At 42.9% G+C, this 22,800-nt stretch overlaps 1 protein-coding gene across 1 annotated transcript in view; it reads left to right on the top strand.

The window, feature by feature from the left end:
- The window catches only part of LOC126471600 (uncharacterized), a 204,313-nt gene extending 182,338 nt beyond the window's left edge, over positions 1-21,975 (top strand). Inside the window, exon 4 of the mRNA XM_050099837.1 lies at positions 21,685-21,975. Coding sequence (XP_049955794.1) covers positions 21,685-21,810 — 126 coding nt within the window. The 3' untranslated portion in view covers positions 21,811-21,975. The remainder of the gene's footprint in view (positions 1-21,684) is intronic.
- Positions 21,976-22,800: the final 825 nt, after the last annotated feature.

The following is a 22,800-nucleotide window of genomic DNA, read 5'->3' as shown; positions in this document are numbered from 1 at the left end:
TTGACTTACAATGCATCCAATCACCTAGTTGCTTGCATTACAAGAAAGTAGAAATTCCTCTTCATAATTTGCTAACATTAATGGAGGGCTAGTCTTTAGAGTTCCCTTTAATTTCTCGACTTCTGTTTGACCTTCAGCCAGAAACTCGAATTTTATACCCTTCTTTTATTGAGACGGCAATGGTCTGACATCATCAGCATACATCTTGACAAATTTTCCAAAATAATTCGATAATTAGTGACTATAGGTGTTTTGTAGTCTGCAACAGTGGGAAATCATGCACTGCACATATCAACCTCGGGGTAGTCTTTACACCATTTTGCCAGACGACATGGGAAAGGTGGTTTACTTCTGTCAACACAAAGTGACACTTCTTTATAGTCAGTGCTAAGTGTGCTGTAAACAGTCTCGAAACACTTCCGCTGGTCGTTATGTGTGCCCATACGTATTCTTGAAAAAGATTATATCATGCAAGTAAACTATGCACTGTCACAGCTTCAATCACCTGAATAGCCCATCTAGTAATCGTCGAAATGTATCCAGTTCCTTCTTTAGACCAAACAGCGTGCATCAGTATCAGATATGCTCACAGGGGATTGTAAGTGCCATCTTTGGCTGATCTTCTGTCGCCACTTTCAATTGGTGGTAACCACTTTTTAGATCCATGGTAGAAAGTTACTTGAATTGATCGAAATTATCCAACGTTTCCTTAATATTCGGTATAGGACATGCATCTGTAACTGTTCTAGTGTTCATATAACGATAAATCGTAACAATGGCTCTCATGTAATGTAGTTGAATCGATTTTTTTTAAATGGCAGAGGTCCACACATGACCTGTCGAAATTGCATATTTACTTAAGAAATCCAACCCCAAGATCACGCAGTATCTGTCACTTCCATAAGTCAAAATTTACATGTTTTCTCTGAAACGCACTGCTCCGTTGTGGATATAGAGCATTATCAAACCTAGTGATGCTACATCATTGTTTCAAAGTCCACATAACCTATACTGTGGAGAGTTCAGTCTTCTCCTACACATGCGATCCAGACTAACCAGACATAATAACAACTTACGTTCTGTACCATTACTTTATCGTGCCAACTAAGCAGCACTCCACCTCAGCAAATGTCTTCGAAGCCTTGAACTTTATTAATAATGCCATTCAGCAGTTTCCTCATGGGAGTTAAATGACTGTTTACCATATCCTGGTCCTTTCTGTTTCCTATTCCTACAATCCTGCATGCACTGATATACCGTCTGCTACCAACTTCTTTTTGTACGCTATTAAGATTTGCACTGTCTCCAGTGAGCAAGCACCCTGTGTCACTGATTCCAACATCGAAAAAAACGATCATCCACCAAATTAAAATAATCACATACGAAACAAAATGCACACAGTATGAGAAAACAATGACAGCCAGCATAGGCCACTCCTAAAAAACAACAAAAAATGCTCTTAATCTTTATGATGGGCGAGGGCGAGGGCTAGGTGGTGTTTAACCATAGTGTATGACTTGTCTACATTAGGAGAATCGCCCCACGTTGGGCATCAAACTGTAGTGGGTCAAAGGCAGCTGCGGGGAAACTGGAGTTAAACATGCACAGTGCCTGCTTGACAGGATGGGTTTGAGTCTTCCTGTGGGCATGGTAAGACCCATAGACGGTTTGGCAGGCAGGTGAGACGTGTAGGGAAACTCATGACAAACTAGCGGTAGACTTATACACAGTCCTTTATTCAATCATTCAGCTTGATTCCTTTATGAACATTAACAAGTTTTTAATTGTGTGTGAAATCTTATGGGACTTAACTGCTAAGGTCATCAGTTCCTCAGCTTACACACTACTTAGACTAAATTATCCTAAGGACAAGCACACACAGCGATGCCCGAGGGAGGACTAGAACCTCCACCGAGACCAGCAGCACAGTCCATGACTGCAGCGCCCTAGACCGCTCGGCTAATCCCGCGCGGCAAGTTTTTAATTATTCCATCACATTACTACAGTTATTCGAGTGCATTCTTTCTTCATGTAATATTCCGCACTAAGTGGCACGTGTAGCCACAGTCACTTGCGCAGACAGGGGAGCTACTTACAAGGTGGAGCATTGACACGGCGGGCTGACTCAACGATGGTGACACAGTGGACACCACACGTTGCCCACTGTGGTTACGCTGCAGAGTGAGACAGTGACGTCTTGTATTTTGTGATAGGGCGTAGCGTCTCATCAGTTTGGCGATGACGCTGACTGGAGTCGACATCTCGACCGAGAGCTGGAGAGCAGTGGTGGGCGGCTAACACAGTTCTAGGTTCCCAGGCTGGGCAGTCAGTCAGAGGTCTGTGGGTCGTTGCCCGGCAGCGGAGTTACGGTGAAAACTTCAAAACTGTGTCAGTAGACTTGCATCAATGATTGTCGCACAGCAGACGCTGTGTATGCCCCTGCTGCGCCAGGCATGATGTACTCGGCTGGGCCAACGTTTAAATGATGGTTCTCGTTGTTGCATTCGCGGAAGAGCTGCATTTGTGGCCCACTGCGGGCCATCTGGAACAGGGCAACGGCCAGGGTCTGGCATGATAGGCAGCACACATCAACGAAGAGGAAGTCAGAAGCTGGGTTTGGCAAGCGAAGCTGTGTCACAGAAGTCTTGCTGACCCATGGGTGATAGCCTGCTGTAGCTAATATCTCTGGCTTGTGGCCTGTGGCCTGATTTTACTGCTTGTTGCAGTTTTGGGCTCTGATTTCTGCTTCAAGTTCCCTATAGTTTTGTTCGTTACATGACTAAAGACGATGTAGTGAACCTGCTCTGGGTGTTGGCCGACAAAAATGTGGATCTAGAAGGGCCGGCAGACATTGACGGAGCAGTAGGGCAGCTAGGTGGCCCAAGCTCGAAACCATGGCCCCCAGCAGCAGACATACACCCAGTCGGTGATTTGCTGCTGTGATGGCGTCAAGTTAACTGCATGCAGACTTCTGCTCAAGTGGAAGCCTGTAGCTGTGGACAGCAAAGTCTGGCGATGATGGATGGCTGCTATAACTTGAATTGCAAGCGGTCTTCCCCTCGTAGTTATCGACTGCCGTTGATGGAGTCACTCAGTATGCTGTGCACCCGTGGATACTGTTGAGGACAATGTGACAAAGAGGCTCTGATTTGCGTAGTATATATTTGAGTTGGCTGGCATGCGTTTATCCTCCGGCAGGACTCCCACCCCGATCCTGTAAAGAGGCTGGAAAGGCAGGGCATTACCGTTGGGCGATGATGACTTCATTTGCCATCGTTTTCCCGTCTGCAATATTTTACAATTTCGGCTTTCAGAGGCTCTGACTGGCGCCTTCCGTACCGTTGGCTGAGTGTTCTTGCACGCTGAATACTTGTTGTTGCTCAACAGCAGCTGGTCATCAGACTGACAGGCGCTTCTCCCTCAATAACGTTGTTCTGCTGATGGACACAGGAATAGTTCAGCGCCCCAGCGAAGCCATGGCACAACACTGTTCATCGTGTTAATAGTGAGTGGAGCAGAAAAAATATTGATTGCCTATAAACGTGAGTGTCGTATTTCTGCAAAATTTCTAACTTCAGCTTTTGTATGATAGTATCGTGTTTATTGCAATAAGTTTATTGTTGTGGTTGGGATAAAAATTAAGTAGATTGAAGATAAGCAGAAATCTCTGCTGAATTTCGTAAGCAAAAAAAGAACGTTCTGAATCATCTGAAAACTGAGCATCTGTCCGCAGCTCGTGGTCGTGCGGTAGCGTTCTCGCTTCCCGCGCCCGGGTTCCCGGGTTCGATTCCCGGCGGGGTCAGGGATTTTCTCTGCCTCGTGATGACTAGGTGTTATGTGATGTCCTTAGGTTAGTTAGGTTTAAGTAGTTCTAAGTTCTAGGGGACTGATGACCTCAGCAGATAAGTCCCATAGTGCTCAGAGCCAGTTGAACCAGTTGAACTGAGCATCTGTTGATATTAGTACATCGCAAATTAATTCAAACTCAGGTGATGTGATAGCGAATTCGAGAGATAGAAGAGATAGAAGTAGTAAATAGGGTATTGCCCAATTCGTGAACGAAGTTCATATTGGTGATTTCTGTAAATGACAGTATTGTTGAAACCCCAATAGGTACCACAAGAACGCTATGTATTCTCGGCACATTCCAAGGTAAATCTCCATTTTCCAAAAACACAAGATTCAGGTATTCCAGGTTGGCACATTCTAAACACATGCACGGATCGTTTTTTAAATGTTGTGGTCTTTTTAAGCTAGATTCGTCGAGAAAGGTCGACATGAACACTTCGGTCTTTCTGATATTTTACAAACTCCACCATAAACCAACAAGGGAATGGTTCATTTCGACAGTTCGAAATCTACCTTTTAATTTTTCACATACGAAAAATACGCCAAAAGAAATGCACTGTCAATATTTTAGCTCATATGTCACACTGCGAGCATTTAAAAAAATATTTAAGATACTCATTTTTGATGCACGAAGAACCACTTGTAACAGAGATTTGTACAGCCCTTCCCGCCTAACGCGCGAGTCAGCTATTAAGTAGACGCACCCGTGACAAGAGGAAGTAGCACCGCGTGGCGCGAAGCCAGAAGTGCACGCACGCAAATTTTAAGCGCTTGACTTATACCAAAAATCTCTCAGATCACTAACTTTTTGATTAACTTGAAGTTCATACTGACAGATAAACAACTGCAGAGATATAACTGTCACACAAGTGGCTAGCAGACGAAAGAAAATCAACGCAGTGTATGACGATACATTACAGACGACTTCCATCAATCAGGGCTAATTTTTTAACATGAAATATTTTATAACAATTCCTGCATCACATTTGTTTTGATAATGTTTGAAATAATCCATATTTTACTAACAATGAAACAGTTTCTTGTCACTAAAATGCGAAGTGTCTGTTGGATGACGAAAACAAAAATTGTCCTTACACAATGTGCACCTGAAGAAAGAAAAAATACTGCATTCATGCACTTGACAGTAATTGCCAGTTTTGTTTAGACGGAATTTGGATGGATTAATTAATCGTTGTGGCCGCTGTTCTGAACAGTGTGTTGAAGCAGACATTTTTGATCGAATTCGTTGAACATATTGATGCAAACCGATAACGTTCAAATGACTATGTGTTTAACAATACTATTACGCTGAGAAACCTGAAATGACGAAGAGGTTCTGAAAAATGCTTTGCACAGTTGAAAATTTCCTTATCGAGAGGCTCAATCATACTACTAGTTCCGTGTGGAATCCGAATTATATTAACAGTTTTATTGTCATCTTGCTAAAGACAGAGGTGTCGTTATGCCCAGGTCAAGAGTCGAATATAAGCAATGACTTATTTTCTGTAACTGGTAAGAAGACATTCCGGACGTAATATTAAAATTATTCTGTCCTATGTATACCAGATTTTGCCGGCCGCGGTGGTCTCGCGGTTCTAGGCGCTCAGTCCGGAACCGCGCGACTGCTACGGTCGCAGGTTCGAATTCTGCCTCGGGCATGGATGTGTGTGATGTCCTTAGGTTAGTTAGGTTTAAGTAGTTCTAAGTTCTAGGGGACTGATGACCACAGATGTTAAGTCCCATAGTGCTCAGAGCCATTTGAACCAGATTTTGTTGCATCTATTATAAGATATTTGCAACTAAAGAGTCCCCTTTTTTAAATTTGTTGTCCTAATTTACCTTGACATTCCCGAAGACAGATATAACGCTGCGGAAACAGTAATCTACTGATACTTATCACGGACATTATTGGATATGAATGTGTCATTGCTCTGTCAACTTTGTCTTTTATTCACTCGAAATAACAAATTGCGGTTTGCTCGCAGTTTTTGCACGAAATCTGACCGGTTGGCTTTGTATGCAGTATTTCAGGGGACAACAGGAAAATTTATCAACACGTCAGCTACGAATTTCTCTTTAGTGTAACCTATTAATGACATCTCAAAAAAATGGTTCAGATGGCTCCAAGCACTATGGAACTTAACATCTGAGGTCATCAGGCCCCTAGAACTACTTAAACCCAACCAACCTAAGGACATCACACACATACATGCTCGAGGCAGGATTCGAACCTGCGACCATAGCAGCAGTGCGGTTCTGGACTGAAGCACCTCGAACCGCTCGGCCACAACGGCTGGCAATTACATCTCCTTTACACGTTTAAACTACGTACTTTTGGGATTTCCTTTTCTGCGTAATTTCCTGAATCTGTTTAACTAGGTCAAAGATTCCTGGAAATCAGTAATGTTCATCTCACTTGCAACTCAGGGGCCCAGTCTTGTCAAAAAATGTTCAAATGTGTGTGAAATCTTATGGGACTTAACTGCTAAGGTCATCAGTCCCTAAACTTACACACTACGTAACCTAAACTATCCTAATGACAAACACACACACCCATGCCCGATTGAGGACTCGAACCTCCCCCGGGACCAGCCGCACAGTCCATGACTGCAGCGCCCCTGACCGCTCGGCTAATCCCGCGCGGCCCCAGTCTTGTCGATCTCCCTCAGTAATGGTGCATTGTCTCTCACGAGCGGTTCTAAATCTTTTGGATAATTTTTCTTTTACACTTCATGTAAATATTTCTTCTATTTATACGATTCACGTACAGATATTACGAAACGAAACCGCCTTTGCACACTATTTAACTTTAAATGTTATCTCCCTCCTTCATTTCGCCAAAAAATTAACTGAATCTTCTTTGTCACTGAAAGCTATTACTGTATATATTTCCTTGGGATAGGAGGGTACTTTACTTTTTCTGGAATTTAACTAGCAGAACTATTATCGTTAGAACCAAATTCATGAAATCGTCAGAGTTATTTCCTGTTTCTTCTAATGTTTTCACATATTCTAACAAAATGTCAGAATTGGAATGAATGTTCAAGAAATTAACTAAAAAATAACACACTTCAGGAGAAGTAGGTGATTTTGTTTGCATATCACGTTCTTCGTATTTCATCTTTGCAAGATTGAAAACATTACTTAATTCTACATTACTATGAAACTCTGGAACCTGCACAGACAGATGCTGTTAGCAAGCACGTACGAAGGAAACACAAAGAAAATTAATTCAGTTTTATCTCCACTGTTAACACTTAACGATACCGCAAAGGCAACTGCTAATTTTTTCGATATTAAATAAGTTGCAAATTTGAGCGAATAGTAACTGAACAATTTTGTCTGAGAAACTGTTAATGAAAACTGAAATTCACTTCATAAATTACGATCGCGTTCTGCCTTGTTATCATTCTGTTTACCGATGTGTCGTTAACCAAGGCTACGCGCCTGCCGTGTTGCACATGTGCTGTCTGCTACAGTTACGATATAGTTATACATTGCTCCAGCTGCCTGGTGGGCTACGGATTTGGCAATTTGCAACATTTTTTTAAAATATTTGAAGTGTGTGTTAATAGCTAAGATTTTGGATCGGTGCATCTTTCGTTGTTTTCTTCCCGTATAAAAAATTTACGTTGTGACATGTTGGATGGGACCGTTCCATTGTAGATGAAAGAAAGCTATAGAAAATACTTATGGTCATGCACAGACAACGTACCGTATAAACGTGTCGAACCCTCTAACAGAATTTTTCTATTTTAAGATAGCAGAAGCAAGGAAAAAATATATTGTGCATCAATTGAACAGAGGAAGCACACGTCAGTATGCTAATCACAGGAAAATGCTTATCTCAGTTGTAAAAACTGCTGTCCTGTGTGGCCTGTAGGAACTGGTTCTTCGCCGGAGACACGACCCCGGAAATTTACTTTCTTGTGACGACGAGTTAAATGATGGGAATTTTCGTTTTCCTCTGAGGTTTCAAGTTCAGGCTGGCGATTTAGTTTTGCAAGTATATCTTCAAACTCGTCCTAAGGATTCAAAACCAAATAACAGAAATATATGGTGATATTAATAAACAGAAAATTGTCTGTAGAGTGAATAGTGCTAAGAAACCTTTCGGGAATGTGTGACAATGGTGTAATCATAAAAATGAGGCAATTATGTGCTCTAAAGAAATAATTTCAGTCATTCTGCAGTCTCTGTAGTAGTTGAGATCGTGTGCTAACAAAGAAACTGGTCAAAAGGCAAATCCACTGATATCTGTAATCAATCATAGCTGCTTCATTGTTTCTTCCGTACTAATGAAAAAATTGTTCTCCTTAACTGTTTCTCTTTGCAGAACGCTTCAAAGTCTTAACTGTGATATCGTTGCAGCATTACAATATGTTATCAGTTTGTCCAATGTATTAGAAGAAGTGGTGCGAGACAGATATACAGAATTCAAAATTCTGTTTAGTGAGGTCTCGAAACTCGCAAGAAGAAGTCGAAATAACAATCACAATAGTGAGTTCTGTGTCCACAAAGAAATACCGAGACAACAGTCCTGCTAGAAGTGTGTAAATTTCCGTACCGAAAATATAGTGGAGTCTGTGAAATCGATGTTGCCAATTGATATTGCCAGAAACTTCGTCTGCAGCTGGAGAATTTCCAGTCTGGCAAAAGGAACGCTTAAAAATGGCCCAAATACACGACCAGAGAACTCTTTGGCGGTTTTAGGAATATGCAATTCATATTACTTCCACAACATCAGAACTCAGGTCCACAATCCACTCTCCTTCTCAGTTTCAACGGCAGGCTTATAAAGAATATTTTGTACTTTTAAACCTTTTAAAACCTAGATACTGGACAGTAAAAATCAAAATAAACTGCGCGGCCTTGTTCGCAACTCAGTGCATCGCAGTTTTCCTGTTGATTCCGGTAGATTAGTAGATCACTTTCCCAAAATGCTACTATCTATAAATACTTTGCTACATACAAGTTCTAACAGCTATTCCTTGTTTGATTGTTTGTGCAATGTCGATAAATATCCGGGATTAAATTGTATAGTCAAAATTGTGTCCTTATAAATGGAGACAAGACTCCACCCGGAACAAAATTATGTGTATGCCCATACACTACTCGTATTTTCAGCTTAATGTTTTTTTGTGCTTTTAATGAGCTGGGTGAGCCAAGCAGACGCAGACGCTTAGCTACACTGACAAAATCTTCAAAATTCGATTTCCCGGAAACTTTTTGCAGTGTTAAAGCAAACTCTGTGTTGTCCTGAAGACATGTGAGCAGGTAACCGTGACCACAGGCTGTAATTCTTCTAACATATTTCCTTGATTACTGTACAGTCCATTCACATCTTGCATAGTACTCTCAAGTACACCTCGAAATATGGTACATAACGTCACATTACAATTCTGTTACCTAAAACAAATCAGTACAGTGGAATAGGACTGTGCGGTTGGTCCCGGCGGAGGTTCGAGTCCTCCCTCGGGCATGGGTGTGTGTGTTTGACCTTAGGATAATTTAGGTTAAGTAGTGTGTAAGCTTTGGGACTGATGACCTTAGCAGTTAAGTCCCATAAGATTTCACACACATTTGAAAATTTTTGAACAGTGGAATATCGGCGGGAAAACTACGCACGCTTTCTGCTATAAACTGAACGTACAATTTCCATCTGTTCCGTAACTGCATTTAATCAAAGGGATATGGACTTTTTTGCTTGGCGGTAAACATATATGAATTTGAAGCATGAACACAGTGGCAAAAATGTTATCCTTGTTTGGAGCACAATAACACTAGGTCATTAAGAAATACTATGCACAGAGATTATCTGGAGGATAACGGTGCAGGGTGCGTAAGCTTGTTGTATGTAGTGAAGTCGTATTGATATAGCTTTGCTGAAAAATGTTGGAAGACCTCCAGAGTATCGACGTTTGATACAAGTACTGGCAACTGAACCTCATCGTAAATAAATGTAATGGCCCATTACTGTTCGATTAAATGGTCTCGGTAGATCACTGGAAACAGCGACAACAATAAAATATGTACTAGTATCCGTCTGCAGTGATGTAAAGTGAAACCATCACATAAAATTAGTACTGAGAAAACCAGATGCCAGTCTTAACTGAATCGAACATACGGTCCGGCTAATACCACAAGGCAATTGCATTCTCCGCGAAGAAAGTGGATATGAAACTCTCGACTGACCGATTCTCAAATTTTCTTCGTCTGATTGACACCCTCACCAGGATGGATTTCTGCAGGAAATAGGTAAAAGAAAAATGACGTCTGCGCCGCAACCCCATGAGTGGAAAATTGGCCTGACCGCAGGTACAGTGCCGACTTTTACTTGGCCACGTATTCAATTTGACAGGAGGCTGAATCTACCTGGAGCCGTCCTGGAGGGATTGTAACGAGAAAAAGTTTCTACCACTCCCCGGAATTGAGCATGAGATCTCCACTGTTGGAGTGCAGTGCTCTACCCGCTAGATCACCACGACCACTATGGGAAGAAGATAAAATCCAAACAAGACAGGAACGTTTCGTAGCAGGTTTGTAGATTAACTAGAATATTGAGACGGAAATGCGCATAAAATTCTTGTGTCAAACGTGACAAGAGAGGTGTTATGCATCATCAAGAGGTTTATTGTTAACATGTAAAGAAATAACGTGCCAAGAAGTGTTAGGTAGCATGTACTATCTGATCAAAAGTATCTAGACACCTTTTAATGGACATTAATATGATGGAGTGTGTGCATGAACTCTACTGTGGACACTTTCGATGAGTTGTATAAATGCCTATGGAGGAATGGCAGCCCATTCTTACTTAACAGAGGCAACTAGAGAAGGTATAGATGTTGAACACTGGCGTCTGGAGCGAAGTCGAGGTTCCTTCTCATCTCGAAGGTGTTCGATTAAGTTAAGGTTGCGAATCTGCGAAGACCATTCCATTTCAGGAATGTTATTGTCCCCAGACCATTGTCCCACAGAAGCTGTTTATAAAATTGCTGATTATTGTGATGACACAACCAATCATCGTCTCCCAACTGTTCCTGTACTGCACGTAGCAGAAAATGCTGTAAATTGTATTCGTATTCTTCCAACTTTGACTGTTATTTAAGCTTAATAAGGGGACTACAACTTAACCACGAAAAACACACCTGTACCGTAACACCATCTCCTCCGTACGACGCGCTTGGCCCTACACATGATGGCAGGCATTCGTCAATCCCAAACACTTTCATCGGATTGGCACAGGTTATAGAGTCATTCTTCACTCCAAATCACTCGTTTCCAGTCATATAATGCTCAACAGCGTCGCTCTTAACTCTGCCTCAAGAGTCGATTAGCATTTACTACAGGAATGTGTGAATTCAGGGGGGCTGCTCGACCACTGTACCCGATTCAACGCACTGTCACTATCCTAGCCCAACTTCTCGTTTACTTTAGCATTCACGACCGATTCTTTCCTCTGATTTCATGATACTTTTGAACAACCAGCCTCTGTAATGCTCGGCAGTCCCTGTCCGTCAGTACAAGAGATGTGACTGGTCTTGGTTACCTGTGATTATTCCTTCACGTTTCCACTTCACACTCAATGACCAACTGTTGACTTGGACTGCTTCAGATGATTTTAAATGTCCGTGACGGATCTGTTACGGAAGTGACATTCAATGAGTAATCCACATCCGACATCACTGAGCTTTGCTGACCGACCCATTCTGCTGTCACTGCTTCTGCAGTATGAAGACAATATTCCGGGCCAACTTTTATATTGATGGGCCTGCTCGAAGGACATCCAGTGGTCGAGTCCGCATTACATAGAAGTGTCCAGGTGCTTTTCATTGGATAATGTATTATTTTTTCCCACATCTAGAGAGATTTCCACGAGAGTAATTACAACTAATGTACAGATACTGACTGTCGTTCTTCCCGTGCGTTATTCACAAAAGCAACAGCAAAGGGAAACAGGATCGTGGTATCAGCTATGTCCTCGCCTCACAATGCATGACTGCTTGCGGAATATTAATGTAGTTGTCCGAAAGAACATACAGCACCTATTCATACACTACTGTCCATTAAAATTGCTACACCAAGAAGAAATGCAGATGATAAACGGGTATTCATTGGACAAATTTGTTATACTAGAACTGACATGTGATTACATTTTCACGCAATTTGGGTGCATAGATCCTGAGAAATCAGTACCTAGAACAACCACCTCTGGCCATAATAACGGCCTTGATACGCGTGGGCATTGAGTCAAACAGAGCTTGGATGGCGTGTACAGGTACAGCTGCCCATGCAGCTTCAACACGATATCACAGTTCATCAAGAGTAGTGACTGGTGTATTGTGACGAGTCAGTTGCTCGGCCACCACTGACCAGACGTTTTCAATTGGTGAGAGATATGGAGAATGTGCTGGCCAGGGCAGCAGTCGAATATTTTCTGTATCCAGAAAGGCCCGTACAGGACCTGCAACATGCAGTCGTGCATTATCCTGCTGAAATGTAGGGTCTCGCAGGGATCGAATGAAGGGTAGAGCCACGGGTCGTAACACATCTGAAATGTAACGTCCACTGTTCAAAGTGCCGTCAATACGTACAAGAGGTGAGGGAGACGTGTAACCAATGGCACCCCATACCATCACGCCGGGTGATACGCCAGTATGGCGATGACGAATACACGCTTCCAATGTGCGTTTACCGCGGTGTCGCCAAACACGGATGCGACCACCATGATGCTATAAACAGAACCTGGATTCATCCGAAAAAATGACTTTTTGCCATTCGTGCACCCAGGTTCGTCGTTGAGTACACTATCGCAGGCGCTCCTGTCTGTGATGCAGCTTCAAGGGTAACCGCAGTCATGGTCTCCGAGCTGATAGTCCATGCTGCTGCAAACGTCGTCGAACTGTTCGTGCAGATGCTTGTTGTCTTGCAAACGTCCCCATCTGTTGACTCAGGGATCGAGACGTGGCTGCACGATCCGTTACAGCCATGCGGATAATATGCCTGTCATCTCGACTGCTAGTGATACGAGGCCGTTGGGATCCAGCACGGCGTTCCGTGTTACCCTCCTGAACCCACCGATTCCATATTCTGCCAACAGTCATTGGATCTCTACCAACGCGAACAGCAATGTCGTGATACGATAAATCGCTATCACGACAGGCTACAATCCGACGTTTATCAAAGTCGGAAACGTGATGGTACGCATTTCTCCTCCTTACACGAGGCATCACAACAACGCTTCACCAGGCAACGCTTGGCAAGTGCTGTTTGTGTATGAGAAATCGGTTGGAAACGTTCCTCATGTCAGCACGTTGTAGGTATCGCCACCGGCGCCAACCTTGTGTGAATGCTCTGAAAAGCTAATCATTTGCATATCACAGCATCTTCTTCCTGTCGGTTAAATTTCGCATCTGTAGCACGTCATCTTCGTGGTGTAGCAATTTTAATGGCCAGTAGTGTATAATCGAGTCGCCTCGTGGGCTACGATTCCACCACATTCAGAGTGAATGCACAATCAAGTTCGACCTCCTGCTGAAATCTCAAAGTAGCGAACATGGAGGGCATGGACAGGGACTGCGGATTGGTGGCGCTATATGGGAACGGGCCTGGCTAAGAGGCGAACCAAGATAGCCCGCGCTATCGTGATAAATAGCGTGTTCGGGTGGCGCATTGTGTAACGCAGCTGCCTAGTGAGCAGGAGATCCCGGGTTCGAATTCCAGTCCAGCAGACTGTTTCATTCGGTGCCCATGACTCCGCAAAGACCCGATGCAGCTGACATCATGAGTTCCTTTCCTTTCTCCCGCTCTCCCCCTCCATATTCAGTTTATACAATACGTATCACTGATATGGATTCTGCGTGGTGTCTGGTCTTTTGGACATGTCATCGAGAACAGACATTACGATTTCATATAATAGCTTTTTTATGTGCGACTTGAAACTTTAGGATCAAATGGTGCAGTCGTGAAGTGTGAACTTCCGTTGGTTTCACAAATTGACGTAAATTGGCGAGATGAAAAGTGTGTGCTGTTATGAGTGACGCCAGATTTCAGCGATCTTTCAGTAGACAAAACCTTAGATAAAGCCTGAATGGTCTTTGTTGAAAATATCGATGACATCTGTACCACAAATGGAAATTTGGAGAGAGCATCAATGAGAATGAGTAGTTTTATTTATCGTATGGCTTTACCAGTGCAAGTGCGGTGTTGATATCGTAAATTTACATAACATAACATATAAATACAAATATACATATACACACATACATAATAATACAAACAGAACAAACAACAGTCATCATTAAATCTGAGCAAAGTTGAAATATAACCACAGCTACAATTCGTCAAAAGGTTATGTCCAAATGTGACAGCCATTTAATGGCAGCAGGGCTGGCCTCCACGACGTCTTTCCAGTCACCACAGAATCTTCGCAGTGGGCAATCTTGCACTAGATGTTGTAATGTTTGTTCATCAGTTTCACAGTCACACATTGGGTTATCATTGGCGTCCCATTTGTACAGCATGGATTTAGTTCTCGCGTGTCCTGTTCTCACACGGCTAAGCTGGCACCAGATTTTACGAGGAAGCTGCATTCCTGGGAGTTGTTTGCTGGGGTCCTCTATATTGTGTCGGTTAATGTCACTATTGTTCCACTTGGTTTTCCAGGATTTGTGGCAGTCATAGGTATTTCCTTGAGCAAGTGTTCTGTCTTCCCATATTGGCGCTCTTGATTTGAGGCGATATCGACAGCGGTCATCTAGTACTTGGTGTATCGGTGGTACTCTTGCCTTATCTGCATGATTTATTTTTTGCCATGCCTGAATTGTTGCCTGCTGTATACGGATTTCAGGCGGAGAGATGTTTGAGAGGACATGAAGCCTTTCTAGAGGTGTTGACTTTAGTGTCCCTGTCATTGTCCTCATGGCTTCATTGACCTGGGCGTCAATCTTCTTTATATGGGCACTCCTACTCCACACAGGGGCACACTACTCTGCCGCGGAATAGACGTGTGATATTGCTGCAACACGGGCTGTGTCAGCAGCACGGCAGAAAGTTTACACAAACGGCAACCGAACTGGACGGAGAGTCCCTCACGGTCAACAGCAGCAAGTGCATCCTCAGCGAAGAATCCGTCTGAGCGCTAAGACAATTAATATCGGACCATCAGTCCATATTATGCAGTTAAACATCAGTCTCAAAATGAGTAGTAGTTTCCGAGGAATGGTCCTGGAAAATCAGTATGGAGACCTAACCAGGTTCTGATACCTTTGGCCAAGAAAAATGTTGTCGAAGCGGAGCTCACCGCTATTTTTGTCATTAACAGGCATTAAACCAACATCATTTCAATATTTTTGTCAATATTTTTCCAATATGCCTCTTCTCTGGAAATTCGTGTGAGACGAATTATGTACCAATGCAATTGATGTAGCACCTGTGTACCTTAGATTCAAGCACCGCAGAAACAAACACTCTTGTCTTACCTGATTCTGGATACACCAAAATGACACCTTTGTACAATGTAAGTGCATGCCTCATATTCCAAAAAGATTTAATCTGTGGTTGATAAAGTAACTTATCATTAGACCACTCCATAGGAATATAATGTTTGATCTTAGACAATACGGTATCTTCAGGCACAAGTTCGTCATTTAAATATGGGTTGGTTGGAAATTTTTTCGCTGTGTCCAACCTACTGGTATTTGCTGCAAAACAAATATCATCTGAGTAGTCAGTTTTTTGTCTTACCCTGTAGGCAAACGCGAAAGCAAATCTGTGTTTGCGTGTCGCGCTATGGACCTGAAGAGAATTCCATCATCGTAATACGACAGAAGTAGCGCCCAATGCTGCAGGTGCCGAGGTGTTCATATAGGAATAGTTTTTTCGCTCCAGATATAGCCTCTAAACGTTCATGGTCTGTGAAGAGGATGACTATATTTCCGTGAATATAATAATGAAATTTCTTGACCGTAAATATCATCGCGAGAGTCTCCTCCTCGATCTGACGGTAACTACCTTGTGCCACTATCAGAGTCTTTGAAGTGAACGCAATTGGCCGCTCAGAACAATCATGTCGATATGACAGAACTGTGCCTATGCCATAGTCTTAAGGGTCTGCAGCAACTGTATTTTGCTCAGATCGTATGCCGTAAGACATTTTACATTAAGCAAACATTGTTTTAATTTGTTAAATGCGTGTTGAAATTCACTTTTCCAGTTCAATTTAGTGCCTCTTCGTCGCAAGAATTTGTGCAGCGGTTCACTGAAGGAAAGTGCATGTGGAGAAACTTCCGATGATAATTTATTTGTCCAGATACAGTACTTAATTTCTTGACGTCCTTGGGAGCCGAAAGGTTTTTAATGGCCTCTGCGTGTTGCGGCGTTAGCTTTATTCCGTATGCAGCCAGTATGTGCCCCAAGTATTGCACTTGACACTGACAGAACATGCACATGTCTTTGTTGCATTTCAAATTTGCCACTTGTTGAATTCTGAAACCAAATTCCAAATTCTGTAGAAGGTCCTGTGCAGTTGTGCCTGAGACAGTTATGTCATCAAGGTGGTTCACATCGTGTGGAGCTTTGCGAATTAATTGTTCTAACTTCAACTAGGACAAACTCGGTGCGCTGGGTATTCCAGAGGATAACGTTTCCTAGCGGTAGAAGCCAAATGGAGTATTTATTTGGTGTCGTCCAAAGAGTGAGATCCAGCTTACAATTGGTACCTCACGACGGCACCACATACTACAGACAGTCGCTGTCATAAGCAGCCACAAATGAGAATCGTCTGCGAAGAGATGTCCTCAAGAGGTTCCACACGCCGCTGCAGACGGAGGATTACTTACATCAGAACACAGCGCCGCTCACCCCACTCTGTGTTCGTCGATTAAGCGAGCAGCACTAGCGTGGACCAGATCCGGCAGTACTTGCATTATTAGTCAGAAATGTATAGCAGAGTTTAAAGTTAATTTTATACTCATGTGTAACTGTTCTTCGGTATAAATCAAGTTATTTTAAATATAAACAATGTCCTTGTATTTGGCGACAGAAACAGCAAGAAATATCTTGTGTCATTAAGTGGGCATGGATTGCGTCCAAGTTCAATATTAGAGATTAAACTGTGTTACTCAAGTTACTAGTACTTTTGTGTGTGTTGTAACAATCGCTCGACCTCCTCCTGAAGTAAATCTAGGCTTGCTATAGTATACAGAATTTATCGCCATAAATCTCTGTGTCTTCGTCCAAAGGATCCAGCCTGTCAGAGTACACACCACTAGCCGATTTTAACATTATTTCTTTCGGGTTGGGAATAGGATATGAATCAATAATAGACTGAAGATCAATCATCGCTTTGATATCTCCACAGAGGCTAATGGAGTCGTTCAGTTTCTATACAACTGCGGTCGGCGTTGCCAATTGGCTGCTGGTTACTACTTCGATAACCTCATTCTGTTTAGACAGCCGAGTTGCTGCTTTACTTTACCTGTGAATTTCGCACAACATTCGGTATCAGCGTAATGTGTGCCTTGTAACAGTTGACACTGCTTATTGCTTCGGGAAAAATATAAAATTTTTGTAACAGCTGATTTAATTTTCCTTTAGGAATATCAGTTTGAATTTGGTCCTCTCCGTCGTGAATGGTGAACCCGAAAGCATTGAAGAGATCCAGCCCTAATTTGTTGCTTTATTTGCATGTTCAACAACAAATTTAGCCTGTTTCGTAAACTGTTTATACGTCATATCTGTAGAAAATTATCTTTCACTGGAATTTCCTAATTTCTATAACTGACTCTGAAAGTCCGTAAACTTTGCCATTTCTAATTTCAGTATGCCTCCAGATTAACAATTGGTATTGACTACCCTGTGTGACTCTGAAACTTTTTTGAAAGATTTTTGAAAATTGATTAGCACTTTGTTAACTCAAAGAGTTTTAGATAATAATTTGTTATTGCCAGAAAACATGCAGTTTACGTGACGTTTAGACCGTGCAAGTTTCTGAATACACGTATGTTCGTTATGAACAATACTTGATTTTTTATTATTGATCATTGTGATGTGCTTGAGAGTCTGCTGTTTTTGTAGCTTGTGCTCCATTTTGCACATATCTGCCTTATGTCCTGCCTTTCTACAGTAATTACAATCTGCGTTTCGATAGAAACAATCGTCTGTTTTTGTGGTTTACGCCACAGTGTGAACAAGTTTCTGAACTTGTTTACTGATTGTTTCAGTCGAGTAGTGTGTGAGTTCTGAGACTTCCGGGTCTGGCCCTCTGTTTTCTTGGCCTTGTCGGCTGTTAACATGTACTGAAACACTGTATTGCTTCCGCACATACATGAATTTGTTCGTGCGAGACAGCCTTCTAAATACGGGTCTGTTAGACATACTGGGCCCCTATTTAATTTATTGTCTGTATAAGGCATGATAAGCATGTCGCGAATTAGTCTGCATACGATTTCTGACATTGATCATTTTCACAACGAAATTTACATTCCCGACTCAATCTCTGTAATTCGGCCATCCGCTCTTTAGATGTTTTATTTGACATTTTGAAATACAGAGAATAATGTTTGTCTGGCGTTCAAAACCGCTCAAACGTGTGTGAATTACTAAGGGACCAAATTGCTGAGGTAATCGGTCCCTAGACCTACACATTACTTAAAATAACTCATGCTAAGAACAACATACACACACTCATGCCCCAGGGAGGACTCGAACGCAATCCGTGAGATGGCGCCTCAGACCGGGTGGCCACTCCGTGAGACTTTGTCTGGCAGCAGCAACATGAACTTGAGAGTCGAAATATTTCGCAAGCTTCCTTTAATGTCAGAAGTCACTGGTTCACAAGTAGGTGACAATTTCTGAAGAAGTTGAAATACAGTGGGACTTGCATATGCTAATAAAAATTATCTTCTTTCCATATCACCTGATATCTGATGCGCAGCATAACGTTGCTCTAGTTTCTGGATACATTTGTTCCAGGATTCCACTTTTCGATCGACGGCCGGAAGGGGTGGTGGCGGAAATTTGAGTTTTCAGTGGCTGTCACTGTTGACCGTCGGTCTTGCTTTCTTCACGTCGGGCAAGAGCGCCACCAAGAGATTCTGGGTGGTTGGCAGTTGTTGCAATAATTTTGGACGGGTTGCAGGACGAATTTCAGTCTGGCATGTCTGAAAATCATGCTCGGAAAAGTTTACAAAGTTCGCAAAAATATTCTTGGAAAGGAAACGGATTAACGATACTGTAAACGAACAGGCATACACTAAAGCCATGCAGTGTTACCGCAAAGTTCAATAAAATTCTTGACCTGCCTAGTTTTTACTCTCTTTTTCACGTCGCTCTATGTTTGTGAGAATGATGTGCACTGACTCGTTGTCAAAATTTTCCGGTTTCTTCTTTCTCGTCTTCAGATGTTGAGAATAGGCCAAAATTGCCGACAACCTCTAAAGTTTTTCCACGATATCAAAATTGTTATCGATTTTTTAAATCTTCCCTCACCACCTAAAGGTTGTGAATGTAGTAACTGAATGCTACTATTGATTCAGCCCTAACATTCAGAGTAGCAGAAAACCGACGTAGCTCATTAAAGATAGCCATTGTTCACTTACTCCTTAACACTTGTTTAACAAGGTGGCGCTAACAAATGTGACAAGACGATAAGAAAAAACCAATAACATATTTTAAGAGTATTTTAAAAAATGCTTATTAACTTTTGTACTGTTTAATGGGTAGCACTGACTGTCCTGAACCTAGTACAGTCAAGCACACACGCAATTATTGATCCTAATTCCCTCTAAATAGCGACTACTAAGTCGGAAGGTAGTCTTCAGAGCACTGTACTGAGCTGACTGCTGGCATTGATTGGACCTGTCTAGCCGCTGGTTCGTAACTGAGTATCCGCGACGCAGCGTGTTTCTTAGTTGTCGGTGGAAAGTTTTTATTGTCCGCCATTACAAGACGGAAGCGATGTAGCCTGTGGTTGACAGCACTCCCTATGGCGTCTGTCTGCACTTTTTTTTTTCAATTTATTGGATTTCGGTACGCTCCCATCTTAACAGTGAAAAGTCAGTTATGACGATACGAATATAAGGACAACGCACCATCAGGTACTCGGGCAAGGAGAATCTACGAACCGACCGGAAATCGAACCCGGTCCCCTTCGGTTAGCAATTTGCCGCACTGACCGCGCAGCTCCCAAGGCGGACGTCCTCACTTTCGGCGGATGCGCTGCGGAAGGAAATAGTGTGGAAGCAGGAAGAAGTCCGCATTTATAAGCTCCATTTAGAAGCTGCAGCATGGGACTGACAAGGGAACCTCCCTATCGCACCCCCCTCAGATTTAGTTATAAGATGGCACAGCGGATAGGGCTTGAAAAACTGAACACAGATCAGTCGAGAAAACAGGAAGAAGTTGTGTGTAACTATGAAAAAATAAGCAAAATATACAAACTGAGTAGTTCATGTCCACAATAGGCAACATCAAGGACATTTTCAGCGCAGGAGCGCCGTGGTCCCGTGGTTAGCGTGAGTAGCTACGGAACGAGAGGTCCTTGGTTAAAGTCTTCCCTCAAGTCAAATATTTATTTTCGCAAAGTTATGATCCGTCCATTCGTTCATTGACGTCTCTGTTCACTGTAATAAGTTTAGTGTCTGTGTTTTGCGACTGCACCGCAAAACCGTGCGATTAGTAGACGAAAGGGCGTGCCTCTCCAATGGGAACCGAAAACATTTGATCGCAAGGTCATAGGTCAACCGATTCCTCCACAGGAAAACACGTCTGATATATTCTATACCACACTGGTGACGGCATGTGCGTCACATGACAGGAATATGTTGTCGACCCACCTAACCTGTACACTTGGCGAATGGGTAAAAAGATTCTTCTACCTTGCCCGATTTAGGTTCTCTTGTGGGTGTGATAATCACTCCCAAAAAAGTGATGAAAACATAAGAGTCTGTCACATAAACTGTAACAAATGAATGCAACAGTTTCACAGTCGCACAGTTTTACCTGTGGTCTGACAAAACATATGTTTTTAACGGTTTCAAATTTTTCCGTGTGTAGACCGTCAAATCATGCATATGTCCAACCAAAACTGAACATGTCCTGGAACTTTGGAGAGCGAAGTTGATTATACAAAAATTAAAGTTTTCACACAATGGAGGACTTGAACCATGGACCTCTCATTTTGCAGTCGCTCACGCTAACCACGGGATCACGGCGTTCCCGGACTCGAACCTTCCTTGGTGTTTACATATCTTGCGCATGGACTACTCAGTTTCTATATTTTGCTTATTTTTTCATAGTTCCACACAACTTCTTCCTGTTTTCTCGATTGATCTGTGTTCAGTTTCTCAAGGCCTATCCACTGTGCCAACTTATAACTAAATCTGAGGGGGGTGCGATGGGGAGGTTCCCTTGTGAGAAGCGCCAGCCGAGTGTTTATGCCTGTGTGACGGCGGCCTTCCAGGTAATTATTGCGTACCTCTTACCTGGTACACAACAAGCTTCAGTACTGAATCGATCATAGAACGCATGCTGCTTTCACCTATGACTTGCCCCAAAGACTTTGAAACTACAGACAAGTATGTCGTCTCTGCATTCGATGATTCTGTTCAAGCAGCCATCCAGCAAAGCTAACAGGTTAAATACCTAAATTAGATTGTTTATGGCTGACTTGCTTGGCAGTATATGATTCGTACCCTGCAATACTCCATCAGAATTCTGGAAAGATGTTGAAGGATTTTAAGATTTCTTAACCACACAAACAACTCGGGCTATTATAGGCTGTCAAAAATGGTTGTGATTTCGACCATGAGAGGAAATGCATACCATCTGTTCCAGCGTAACGTCAAGCACCTGCACATCGGGCAAGTACGGAAGAGCGGAGTGGGCTGTGAGATAACGCTGACGGACCCCTCTCTAGGACGACACCGAGACAGGAGCGGCCTCTACACGAAGAGAATATAAGCGCCGCGCCGCCTAGCCGCAGCCTCCCACTTGTCTCTCCCATCCTTTCCTACCCCCGTCCGCTGCCACGCCTGTACTACTGCATCCCACCCGCTCTCCATCTTACCACACTCCATATCCTCGCCCAAGGTGGCTTCCGTTAACTCCCCCTCCCTGATGATGCCCTCGTCCCCTCCATCTACCCCTCCTACCATCTTTGATCCTCCCCTTCCTCCTCCTGTGTTTTTTTTTCTCCAGGGCCCCCTCTTTTCCCCTCTCTCCCTCCTAACTTCCTCCCCTCTCCTCTCTCCCTCTCCTTCCCCCCTTCCCAGGCTTCCACACCCCCCATACTCTCTCCCCCCTCCCTTTCTTCTCTCCCACTATCATCCTCCCCTCCTCCCTCCTACCCACCCCTCTTCCCTATGGCAGGACCCCGACTTTTTCGTGCAAACACTATGTTTTAGTGCGCCGAAGTTCGTCGCCACTGTAGTAGTGTTTCTCTTCCCATCAGTTCATCAGTGTCTCTCCTTCAGTAATCCTTTATTTTAATATTTATGTCTCCTGTTTTTATCCTCCATGTATGTTTGTTTTTATGTCTTCCTGTTTAATCTATGTTTTTCTATGGCCAAAGGGCGGCATAGATAGGCCGCTGCCGGCCTACCTTTCTGTAAAGGTTTGAAAATAACAATAAAGAAAAAAAATATCCGCGGCCCGAGTTCATGTCAGGCCGACCTACGAACGCTACGGAAGTGACTTACAAACTGTATTGGTTCACTTGTATTACGATTTATATATACTGAAGAGCTTGCTTATGTTTGTATGTCGCCCCTTGCTTGCGACACGTCTATATCTGACAAAGTTAAGTATTGTAATCATTTCGTTTTGTAATAAACTCCATTAATACGATTTGCTTGAATTGTTGTCTAGCGATCCGAGAAAGCAGCTTTCCTAGGCACCCTATATTGCACGAGTGGGCAGAGCACAATACAATCCACCGGCTGCACAGACCTA

Source organism: Schistocerca serialis, chromosome 3 (genome assembly GCF_023864345.2).
Source record: "Schistocerca serialis cubense isolate TAMUIC-IGC-003099 chromosome 3, iqSchSeri2.2, whole genome shotgun sequence".
Lineage (NCBI taxonomy): Eukaryota > Metazoa > Arthropoda > Insecta > Orthoptera > Acrididae > Schistocerca > Schistocerca serialis.
Note: the sequence above shows the minus strand (reverse complement) of the source record. Positions and strands in the feature narration are given on the sequence as shown.